The sequence below is a fragment of the Castor canadensis genome, chromosome 6 (genome assembly GCF_047511655.1).
Source record: "Castor canadensis chromosome 6, mCasCan1.hap1v2, whole genome shotgun sequence".
NCBI classification, from domain to species: Eukaryota; Metazoa; Chordata; class Mammalia; order Rodentia; family Castoridae; genus Castor; species Castor canadensis.
Window position 1 is genome coordinate 138,864,038 of NC_133391.1, and position 12,988 is coordinate 138,877,025.

The 12,988-nt window shown below is 35.3% G+C and overlaps 1 protein-coding gene across 1 annotated transcript in view; it reads left to right on the forward strand.

The window, feature by feature from the left end:
• Fgf10 (fibroblast growth factor 10) overlaps window positions 1-12,399 on the forward strand; it is an 85,416-nt gene extending 73,017 nt beyond the window's left edge. Inside the window, exons 2-3 of the mRNA XM_020155402.2 lie at window positions 5,824-5,927; window positions 8,981-12,399. Of these exons, the coding sequence (XP_020010991.1) occupies window positions 5,824-5,927; window positions 8,981-9,178 (302 nt within the window). The 3' untranslated portion in view covers window positions 9,179-12,399. The remainder of the gene's footprint in view (window positions 1-5,823; window positions 5,928-8,980) is intronic.
• The last annotated feature ends 589 nt before the right edge of the window (window positions 12,400-12,988 follow it).

Here is a 12,988-nt window from a genome sequence, read left to right on the forward strand (position 1 = left end):
ATCTATAGGTATACTTAGAAAATTTAAAGGACTTTTAGATTTATAATAATCTATAACTGATACCAAGTATTTGTACCTTTTAATTCACTGACTTTTCCTTTGAAACACACATTTGGACATTTCCTTTTACTTTTATTTTAATTTTATTTAATTATGGAATTACTAATTCATTTCAAGATTTCACAAATATGAGGCTGAGTATAGTAGCATATATCTGCAATCCCAGCTACTTGGGAGGCAAAGATAGGAACACAGCAGTTTGAGCCCAACCTGGGCAAAAGTCTGAGACTCTGCCTGAAAAATAAACTAAAAGCAAAAGGACTGGGGAGATAGAATGCTTTCATGAGGTCCTGAGTTCAACCCCAGTACTGCTAAAAAAAAATTACAAATAAAACTCCCCTGTCAACAAGAAAAAATTTCTATATTTAATGCATTTCCACTTTTGCCTTACTGAGGCAGTAGTTGAACTAACTATTCATTTGTTCATTTTTTTTCAGTGAATATATTTGGCATAATTATGAACTGTGCACTGTTCTAATTTAATAAATGAAGACCACGTGATTATTATGGCTCTTTAAGGAAGATATACAATGAAGGAGATGAGACCTACTATGATTCTTAGCAGAAGACCACATATGTATGTGGTTCTGTAGTCTGTAGGTCTTTCCATGTTAGGATATAATAGAGTTGTTCAGGACTCTAATTATAATTCATGAGAAAGAGATTTAGATTTACTTTTTTGAAAGTTAATCATTTATGTATTACATTATCTAATCATGATATATTTCAACACATTGACTAAAACTATGAAACTACACAGCATTATAGTCTCTTTTGAGTTAAAATGTTTAGAGAAAATAGCAGATGTGAATTGATTCTGAATCATGAGACTCTGACATTTATTGAACTGCTTCCAAGTTTTCCAATAACTTTTTAAGTACTTTCCCCACCCTGGAAAGCACTGTTGCTACTCAATCAATCAGAGGCCATAGTCTTAGCTGAGTGACCACCACAGAGTGCTTTGGGGAGGGGGACAAATTGTGTCTCAAGCACATGTTGAGCTCTTTCATCCCCTTCTTTCATGCACATTTTTCTCTGGAGTATTCCCCTTCAACTTCCCAAATCCCCACCTATTAAAACCACTCCCTTAAAAGATTCACTTCAAACACCACTTTACCTCCTTCAGGAAGACTTCTTAATGATTTAAAGCCAAACAGCACATTTTGTCTTTCATATACCATGTAGTGTATCTTTGTATTGTATCTAGTTAATTACTGGTGTCTTTTATCTCATCCAGCTTTAAAACTCCTGGAAGATAAAGATTTTGATTCATAGTGAGACCTAACACCAACTCCACACATTGGTGCTTAATACATTTTATCTAAACTAATTTATTCATTCTCTAGAACTCCATTATATATTCATATTCTATCTATCTAACAATGAATAACAATATTTCATTTTATTTTTCACATGTAGTTTTCTCCCTATCTATATCCATTCATTAAACAAACCTTGAGTTTGTCTTTTACCTTCTCCTCTGTGTCCATGAAAAAAAATATTTAAGGAGAAAGTTTCCATCCAAACCAATAAATCATTTACTCTTAATTAGTTCCAAAAGAGAAGTGGTCTTTGTACAACATGATTCTGGGGACAAACTAGATCAGACGCTCCTCTTCTAAAGTGTTAAGAGCAAACACTGGAAAAGACACTTGCAAATGGCTGCCTTTTCAGATTAATTACTCAGTCATTCATTAAAAGACAGCACTAACAATGATATACACACACCCTGAAAACTAAAAAGAGAAAATAAGTTGCATGGAAATTGTGAGTTTTAAGGGTTTTCCCCAGTGTAGCTCATCAGTTTGCAAAATCCTTCTCTCTCACGTGTTAAGGATGAGTCCTTAGGAACCATTTGCTCCTGGGAAGAGCAACTTTTGTCACAATCACTTTTGTAATGTAACATTGATTATCCAACTTTAATGTTCAAAGGTAACCTAAAGTAGACGTTAAAGATCGCTACTTTTACTTAAAGGAATTTGCTAGATGTTGCTTTCTTCCCCTAATGTGTTCACGAAACAGTTACATACTCTGGGTAAAATACTCCCTATCTGTAGGAGATGTTACAAGCCTAAGTACCACTTAAGTCCTAGCGTCACACTTCACAACGTGGGCCCTATTGCCTATACTCTAGATAGTAAACCAAACTTCCTGTGATTTTTCTGAAATTGCCATACTGTTTCACCTTAACAGTTTTGTTCCCTGGATACTTCTTCCCCACCCTTCAAAACTCGGTTCAGTTCTTATTTCTAGTAGTAAGTCTACATTGGTGCCCCAGCTTCTTTGCTCCATGCTTCCCATCAATGTGTAGCACTCACTGTCTCATAATATGTTTTATGGTAATTCTCTGTGTATTTGTCTTTTATTCTCAATAGAAGCCAGACTTTTCCAGAAAAAAATCATAACATCTGATTTTGAATTTCCAGTTCCTAAAAGAGTGCCCTTTGTGTTTGAAATAAACTGTCCAAAGCCCTTAAATAGACTTACAATATCAACTGGGAGATTCATCGTTTGAGGGACAATCGTGGAAATTCACTACAAGAATATTTCTTTAAATTCACATAATATTGACCTACAATTCATGTTTTCTCTTAATGATGATATAATCCCAGGGTATTACTTTCTTTGAGTAACAAAACAGTGAATTTCAAATAACTTTAATTTTGAGATAATTGTAGGTGTAGTCATGTAAGTTACAAGAAACATAAAGAGTTCCAGTAGACTCTTCACTTGCTTTCTGTCAGGAGGCTCCTTCAATTGACTTTGAATTTTACACCAAAATATACACTCATAAAATTATAGGCTATTGATATAACAGTTCTCAAACAAAGTTCTGGAGCTGCTTTCCAAAATTAATTTTATAAGAAAACTTGATCATCCTCGCCAAAGAACAAAGAAAACTGGAGAAATTCTTTATGAAAAGTAGAAAAGTCCTCCAGTCTCAGTCTCTCAGAAAGTCACATTCACAGGTATTTATAATGAATGCAGTCATTGTCCACGACCCATAAGATCATCAAATTTTAACTTACTGACCTATGGAAAAGGGTATTCTATCACCTAGCTCTTCTTTTAAAAAACAAATTTTTTTTAAAAAAAGGGTCTTGGCTATGTAACCCAGGCTGGCCTTGAACTGGCAGTCCTCTGCCTCCAGGGTAGCTAGGATTCTTTGCCATGTGCCATGACACCTGGATCCTTTTTTTTTTTTTTTTTTTTTTTTTGTGACTCAGGGCTTCAAGCTTCAGGCTTTGAGCTTGCAAAGCAGATGCTCTACTGCTTGAACCACACCTCCAGTCCCTGGCTCATTTTTCTGTTTTGAAGGGATAGTAAGTCCTTTTCAAGTTTGAGGAGCATATCAAGATTTGAACATAAATCAATGTACACATGTGTTATCATCACATGGACGCCCCATAAATAAATACCATTCTATGTGTCAATTTAACTATACAAATTTTAATAAATAAATAAACTTTCATGCTAGCCTGAACTAGTTGTAGAGCAGAAAAATGGTTGATCAGTTGTTTAAATTCTGAGTTCCTGTATCTTAATCCACTACTTGTCATTTGCTTTCAGAAATCTTGGCTTATTTTTTGCTAAAATCATTCTTTATTCCTCTCTTTTCCATTTAGTTTCACAAGGGTACATAAGAAACACCTTGGAAACTATCAACTGAAGGTACTAGGCTCTGGAGCAAGAAAAGTAAACAGTACCCTAAATATTTTACTACAGAATTCTACCTCCTCCCTGCTCTATATCATCTGCTTATGAGAAAGTATATTTTTTTCTCAGAAATTCAGACATTATCCTATTTGGCATACCAACATCCTTGGGAGAAATAGCACATTAAGTCATTATGTAGATAGTTTTCCAATAGGATCCCCTTGTAGAAATAGACAAGAAGGGGAAGATGTTATGGAGAGGAAATTTGGAGGCAGAGAACAAGATAGACTAAAAACCAGAGGCTTAGGTGTTAGGTCCATCATTATTGATTTATGTCGCCTTATCACCTTGTATGTGAGTTACATAACCTTAGTATCTTCAGTTCATTTAATCTGTAATAGAGAATAATATACCTCTTTAAGGGCTGTTGTGGAAATTAAGGAATAAAGTACAAGAAAGAATATTTAGAAATATCCCAATAAATATGTGTGTGTTTGTGCATGTGTGTTTACAAGAGCAACAGTCAGGATAAGGGAAGGAGATGCTAAAAATATATATGCTGTCTCCTTCATCCTTCAAAATCTTTCCTTGGTTTGGGTTTGTAAATACAATGAGATACTCTGTTAATGAAGACGTATTAGGTCAGACATGTTCCACAGGATGCATGGAAAGAATGGTCTGCCACATGTAGTCTTTCCATAAATCTCTACTTTGCAATTGGAGGTGTTCGGTTCTAGCATTTCTATTAGCCTCCTTGAGGCCAGCCTGGGAAAGACAAGGAGGAAAGAAGACATTCATGTCTTAAGAATAAGCCACTTTCTCCCTCTGGAAAGAGTATGAACCCATACTTTGCAGACAACATTTAGTATAGTGTTTCTAGTGATAGGTAACACATGATAACTTACAATTGACTTTCAGATCTTATAGGCTACACCAGTAGGAATTTGTCTATTCTATTCAGTATTTACATTAACATGTTGAAAAAGTTCCAAAGTGTATAAACTATTAAGGGAAAGCTTCCCTCCAAAAATAAGTGAGATACTAAGCTTTGTGTGTGTGGCCTTATTTTTCTTCACAACAAGATTATGAGATAGTTACTATTATGCTACCCATTTTAGAGATGAAATTGAGACATGTGCAAGTTCAGTGACCTCTCCCATGACCAGTCACCAATAAATGCAGAACCAGGAGTCAAAACCAGACCTCTTGGCTCCAGGAGAACTAATCACAGTGCTACCGCTCTACCCTGAGCAAGCTTTCTAAAGAGTTGTGAAATAAGTAGTTTTAGTTCCTGAGACCTTCCTAACCTGAAACTGGTGAGCTCTTTGAGTACAATATGAAAAACCTTCCTTCCCTACAGCTACCTACAAACTTTTCAAAGAAAATTATCTTTAGCTGCACCAGTCTAAACTTCTCTATTAGGGAGAAAAGGTCTTGTCTTTCAGTTACTAATTCCCCCAGTTTTTTCTTCTTTCTAGGAAAAAAAAAAAAAAACCAAATCCAGAGTAGTGATTTCTGTTATTTTAAAGACAGTGTGGATGTTAAGATTAGTTAGTCTGTATCCCAGAATGTCAACACGTTTGCTGAAAATGAATTTATCAGTTAAGTATAGCAAAGAGATTTAGTTTATCTAAGTGTACTACAAAGAAAAAATAGTTTACCAATGTTTCTGCAGACTGGGTAAAGCCAACATATCACTGACATGTGCTATGGATTTTATTTAATACCACAGTACAGATGTGGGCTCTGATAAGTTTTGTGAAATCTAGGCTAAGATGAGCAGAGTTGTTTCAATATTTATGGAGTTGAAAATGCAGAGTTAGAAAAGGAAGCATTTTAATTAAAACAATATTTTCCTGTATATGCTCAGAATAAAAAGGAAGGGAACCTTTTCAAGTTTTACTATTTGTTTCCTGTATTTGCTGGAAATATTTGCTGAGTTTTTGACATACTTAAACAGGTATTATTTGGGTTTTTTCTCTTAATTTCTTTAAGCCTTTTGCTTTTAAAACTGTCAAAAATATACTGAATAGTTTCATTTTACTTTCTTTCAAGTACATTTATATGACTCTTTACTGGAATCCCTCTTTAAATTGTGTGTTTTAGGTATCTTGGAGATAACATCAGTGGAAATTGGAGTTGTTGCTGTCAAAGCCATTAACAGCAACTATTACTTAGCCATGAACAAGAAGGGGAAACTCTATGGCTCAGTAAGTATTCTGCTTTTGTTTTCAAAATCCACTGCACTACATCATTACCATGGTTTTGGAATGTTTCCTCCAGACATTGAGTATCTTTGTTACCATTCTATTGCTAGTAAATAGAGCCACAGTGGGCTGGTCACCAGATTCTCAAGGGCTGGCAAAGCAGCTTGTCCAACTCTGTAATCTCCTCTGTTATTCACCCATTAGTCTACCACACAGGCTGTTGCCGGCATTTGTCTGTGAATGTGCTGAACTGCTAACCAGTCAGACTCTCACGGAAGCATCTGGTCAGATTGGCATGGGAACTGCAGTCTACTTGGAGAAGATTCATTGAAAACAAAGATCTTGAGTAGAGAAGCATGTATTATGTGTGTGTGTGTGTGTGTGTGTGTGTGTGTGTGTGTGTGACAGCTGAAGATAAAAAAGGGACTCAGATGTTTTGCATTTTGTTAAAAATCTGAAATGGGGAAACATCAAGAAATGCACTATTTAGCAGGTTATTCAGTGAACTCAGGAATTCAATTTACCTTGACGATAGTCATCAATTCATATTATGCCTGAATGTCATAGATGTACGTAAAAATGTTTTTCCTTGCAGTATGGTCCTTAAAGAGCTGGCAATCAGTCAATGCCTTGGGTAGACCCATACCTGTGTTCCATAGTAGTTTACCCACCACCTCTGCACTCTTACGTCAAACTCATTTAGACTAATTCTCTTAGACTTAGGTCTCACTTAAAATAATAAGTAGTTATTTAGAATTAAAATTGCAGTTGTAATTAAAACACGGTTATAAACATGTTCAGATTTTTAGAAGAAATTTGTCAGTATTTGTCAATTAGTCATATGAACTATGGCAGATACTGTTTGACATACTGAAGAAGCGTAAGACCGGAGTATAGCAAATGAGTCTTAACTTTGAGTAATTTATAATCTATATAGGAAAAGTGCTAATGAATATGAAATAATTGCAGAATGATTAATTGTTAAATGTAAGGAGGGACCAGAAGTAGTATAGCAGCCTTGTGATAAGGTTAGGAGCTATACTTCTGTCTCTTAATTGCCTGACATAGATTAGTTTATGACTATGGATGCATTTCATTGCATTAGTCCCAGAAATAGATCAAAAGAATGCTGAATTAATTTAAGTTTTTTTCTGAGTTCCTGGGGTATTACTAGAGGGAAAGGGGAGGATGTGAGGAAATGGTGAAGGAGGGTGAATATGGTGCAAATACTATGTACACATGTATGTAAACGGAAAAATGAAACTATTCCAGGAATGGGGGGAGGGAGGTATGAAGAATACTGGAGGGGGTGTATTCAAGTACAATACATTTGATATATTGTAAGAACTACTGTAAACAACACAAGGTACCCCCCACACAACACAACAATAAAAAAAGGAAAAAAACTTAATTGTATTTTGGAGGACATATAATAATAATTAAACCTATGCACAGTTCACTTAAAATCTCATATTTTCACTAACCAGATCTTGTGTCTTTTTTATTTTTTTCATAGGATCGAAAAAGAATTTCACTTTAAATGTGCACATAAACTTACTTTCTTAATTAGCATAAGGATGGCCCATAGCACTCAAACTGGAGTATCCATCAGAATCAGTAGAAGGGCTTGTTAAAACAGAATAGTGGCTGAGATTGTCTGATTCTGTGAGACTGAGATAGGTCCATGAATTTGCATTTCTAGCAAATAGTCCCAGGTGTTACTCAAGCTGCTGGATCAGTAACTTCAAGTTGAGAACCAGTGGTGTGGACATAGATTAGTCATGTATTTTATTTGTACCAGGTCCACTTTCATTTGGGAAGTTGAGTATACCAGGATAAGTGCTTTTTGCATGAGGGACAGAGGAACTTTAGTTAAATTACTCACATATATATCATAGATAGATATCTAGCATACAGATATCACATGTCTGTCATATATATCCCTCTAATAATGAGCCCAAAAGAGCAATGGGACATTTTAAAAATGGTTCCATTTAAGGGGTTCACATCATAATCATTTTGAGGCATTTTTTGCTTTCTTTTCATTAAACATGCCTGGACCCAGGTGCAGAGGTGCACACCTGTATTCCCATCTACTTGGGAGGTTGAGGCAGGCGGAGCACTTGAGCACAGGAGTTCGACACATGATAAAGTGAGAGCACACTTGGGAGATATGAGGACAGCATTAATATCATTGTTAAGTCCAATGTGTAATGGCCATCATTGAACTAGCTGCATCTTCTCACCACCATCCTTATTTAGAACAGAAAGTCATGTGGCTTGCCCTCATTACAAGAAAAGTCACAGATACCCTACCAATTTATGCCACTTAGCAATCGTGCATTTTTCAGTTTTCTCCATTAAATTTTCTGAACAAAAAAAAAAAAAGAAGAAGAAAAAAAGGCAGACCTGATCTCTTTTAAAATATCTACTAAACATTCACAGGTCCCTCCTTGATCTACCATCAAATTATTGGATAAGACCACCAAGTGAATATTCTTTGAAGAGACAAAGATACACATATACAGTCAAAAACCAACATTTTTAGGATGTCAGCTAATGTTAATTTATATGAAGGAAGAATATGTAAACAATTTTAATTAGAATAAAAGATTAAACTAATTTTAATGATGAAATATATTTATTTGAAAATGTGATAATGAGAGAGAGATAGCTAACTCCCAAATAGACTGGCATAAAAGAAAGGATTATAACACTATCTTTACTATTAGCTCATCACAAATATTATGGGATGTCTGCTTCTTGACAGTAATTCTAGGCACTTAAACTATGTCATATTCAAAGCATGCCAGTTTTTTTAACAAGGGCCTGAATATGTGGCTATGATGATTGATCAACATGAGCCATGTGCTTTCAAGCACAGAATCTGCTTTGTGGTTAGGAGTTTTACCCTTGTGTGGTTGGTATTGTATGTGCGCAATCCATGTAAAAATGGCAACTATAAGCAAGACTGTTAACTGTAGTTCCTCAGATAGCCCATGCCACATGGAATCACCATCAGCATAGGAATTAAAGATTATATTTTTCCCTTGCAGAAAGAATTTAACAATGACTGTAAGCTGAAGGAGAGGATAGAGGAAAATGGATACAATACCTATGCATCCTTTAATTGGCAGCACAATGGCAGGCAAATGTATGTGGCACTGAATGGAAAAGGAGCTCCCAGAAGAGGACAGAAAACACGAAGGAAAAACACTTCAGCTCACTTTCTTCCAATGGTGGTCCACTCCTAGAGGAAGGCAATGTTTGTGGATGCAGTAGAAACAAAGGCTCTTTGGCCAGAAAATATTCGCTATTCCTCATGAAGACAGTAGCACAAAAGGCAAAGACACGTTGCAGATGTCTACTTGCTTTGGAGATTTTTGTACTCACTGCTGACATATGATGTTCTTTTCATTAGCTCTGTCATGCCTTATAACCAAGATATAGGCAGATCGAATTGGATGGAAGTTATTCCCAAGCAAACCACATTGTGGAGGGTTTTTTGTTGTTGTTGCTGTTAAACTTTTTGCTTTTGAACCTCTGAGATAGAACATGGAACAATCTGCTGAATGATCTTCAGGAAAGTTATTTATGGAATATGGACTCCTATCAAAGACTTTCTTTGCTCATTCAAGCCTAATGATTCAATGAGCAGTAAGACACACAAGCATTTACTAGAAAGCACTTGGGTCGTATCATCTGCACAACCAAAGAAGGTTTGGGTGTGGCACGGTGGAAGAATTGGATAGGATTTAAAAATATAAACATGTTAGTGTGAAACTGTTTTAACAGTACAAATAGTATGGTATGCTTGTGCATTCTGCCTTCATCCTTTTCTATTTCTTTCTAAATTATTTATTTAATAGGATGTTAAATATCTTTTGGGGTTTTAAAGAATATCCTCAGCAGCTGCCCTTTGATCTACCTTCTCTTTTTCTTTGGCACACCATATGCATGTTTATGACAAAGTGTTTTGAAAACTTGGCAAACACTTCAAAACTAGGAGATGAGATTAGGGAGGCAGTATGAGTGCCCCATGTGCTATCAGTCGACTTAATTTGCACTTCTGCAATAAGAATCATCAGTAATAAATATGGCAGTGCAATGCCATAGATTGAGTGAGAGATGTGCCATCACTTAACAACATGTATTACTCCTAAGGCTTCCTTTCCTAAAAAATAGACCAGAAAGTTAAATTCTTCTCTTTCAATACATCACTTCATCTCCAAGAATACACTAAAAGAAGGAAAATTAATTGTTAAATACATTTTAGTATCCTGGCCTCATTATTTACTAATGATTTCTTGCCACATGTAACAGCAGAAAATGATGAAGAGATTGTCTACATATATAAGAACCCTTTGTAAGTTCCATATAATGCACCTCCCCAAAAGGACCATCAAGGAATTTGGTATGAAGTGCAACTCTCCCAGGGGCTTAAACTGAGCAACTATATCCTGGTATATGTGTAACCATATACTAAAGCCTGTTCAAACTGTATGATCTAGTCTTTACAAAACCAAATAAAACTTATCTTCTGTAAATTTAAAGAGCTTTAGAAGGTTCCATAATGTAACCATATCAAAATTCATTTTGTTAGAGCAGGTATAGAAAGCAGTACATAAGTTTACCAGTCATCATCACATTGTATTCCACTAAATAAGTACATAAGCCTTATTTGCAGTGTCTGTAGTGATTGTTTAAAATGTAGAGAAATATTATTTGTTCTAAATACTTTAAGTGATAACTAACTATAAGACTATATTGATGCTGCAGTTTTATCTTCATATTTCTTATTTTGAAAAAGTCTGTTTGTTTTTATTGTTTGGACACAGTATTTTGGTACAAGGAAAAGACTAGCCAGATGTGTCTTTTTACTAAAGTTTAATCTCTAGAAAGTCTGGTGTTTTGTGATCCTCTTGTAATTTATTTGTACCAGTGTTGAACTAGTGCTTCCATTTAATCTGTCATTTCAAAATTAGCTTTATTAAGAAATTTTCCCATAAAGTAACTTATATTTTTGTGATTCCTTTAAAAAGATGGTATTTCAAAAGAAATGCATTTGAGGTACAGTGCTTTCTTTGGTTTGGCTAAAGTTGTATTTCATAATACTTTGCTTCCAACTTGTTTTCTGACAAATGGGATTCTAAAAATGTTTAATTTTGTGGTTGGATTCTGTATGTTAAAATTTAATTGGAGCTGAGCCTGAGAGCTATAATGTAATATATTCCTATGGAAATTAGATACCTGTTTTCTTTTATTTTAAAATAATAATTGCACCTGACACATGAACATGGACCACCCACAACCAAAATGAAATGTTTGGTGAGACAAATGTAGTATTAGATGACCACAGTAACAGCAAATAGGGCACAAACTGGATTCTTATTTCACATAGTCATTTAGATTACTAAAGAGGCTATGTGTAAACAGTCATCATTACAGTACTCAAGACACTAAAACAGCTTCTAGCAAAATGTATCAAAGCTTTCAGTGTCCAAAAATAGAAACCCTCTCTTCCCCTCCCCCCCACATCCTTCCCCACACATATCCCATCAGAGATAAATACAGAAACAGTTTGGTAAGGAGTAATGAGATTCTTCTGCATTTAAAAATGGCATCTTTGTTCAATATTGATAGAGAATTCTGGTCCCTTTTGCAACTACTGAAGGAAAAGAAGTTCAATTTCTGAATGTTGTAGTTTTTAAAAAAAAAAAAATCCAGATTTTGGGAGTTCTGCTCTGTGGGAAGTGTGGGCCCTAGCCCAGAAGTCAAGGTGTGTCAGCCACAAAGCCGTGACCATGAGAATGTTGGTTCTTAGGAGACTCGGTTAAAGGTACGGAATCACTCCCTTCTCCTACCTCCCAAAAGGCTGAACAGTGTATAATATGTTACATTTTAAAAAAATACAATAAAGATGCTGGGAAAAGAAAATCAAAATATTGTCCTTATTTATTAGCCTAAAACTCTACCTGGTAATAAAGTAAGAAGCTAGAGGGTTGTATGCATGGCAGGATGTGGTTAAATGCCCCACAGAACCAAACAACAACAACAGAAAAAAATTGCTCAAACATTTGTAAGGTTTCTTTAATGTTTTGCATGTGTGAGTCGTGTGAGTCGGCTATCCTTACTCTAATAACAACCAAATGCTTTCAGTTTTACTAAGTATTGGGTCCACCTAGTTTACACAGTGGATAAAGAAAAATGAAATGAAAACAATGATGCCTTGTGAAACAATGAAAGACTTCTAGAGGAAAGCCAAGAGGCTGCAAAATGTGATTTCCAAGGGATGGAAGAAGCCAATGAATTTGATTCAAAAAGTAGAGAGAAAAAAAATACATAATAATGCAGGTTGTTTCTAGGACCTAAGCAAGTTTATGGATACAACTTAAATGTATCAGTATTTACACTGTACAGTTATAACAGTTTGGATGTTGTTAATTCAGGCTTTTATTATTCGGGGAAGTAAAGTTAAACTTTTTCTTATTAGTAAATCAAACTGTCTAAATAAAGATATGTAGAAATCTTGAAATATTTAATAGAAGATAATCTCATACATTAAAACACCTCAGACACATTAAAATAACATGTCAATTAGTTCTTGTCTATTTCACTGGACAAGACTTTTTCAACTAAACCAAGCTCTAAGAAGAAAAATGACATATCTTAGAAGGGTGCTGAGGGAAAGGGGTGACTCTAAATCCTACCAGAACTGGACAATGAACCAGCAGATATCTGCTCCCTCAGACACTTATTTCTTCTTATTTCAGATTGACTTTCTGTGGTTGGCTGCTGCTTACCTCCAATTTACTTGCTTTAGTTCCAAACTCGAAACACCCCCCCCCCCTTTTTTTAAAATCAAGATCCCAAAATAGAAATATCTTAGGAATGACCCTCACTGACCAGGCTTAGATAACACACTAATCTCTGAACCAATCAGTATGTTAAGTGATGGGTCAATTTTTACTCAGATGACAACAAGGAAGCAAGGTGTAGATTTTGACAGACCAAGGATCAGAAGTGGTGGAGAACTTGGCATGAAGAAAAAGCAGTGCTGGGCA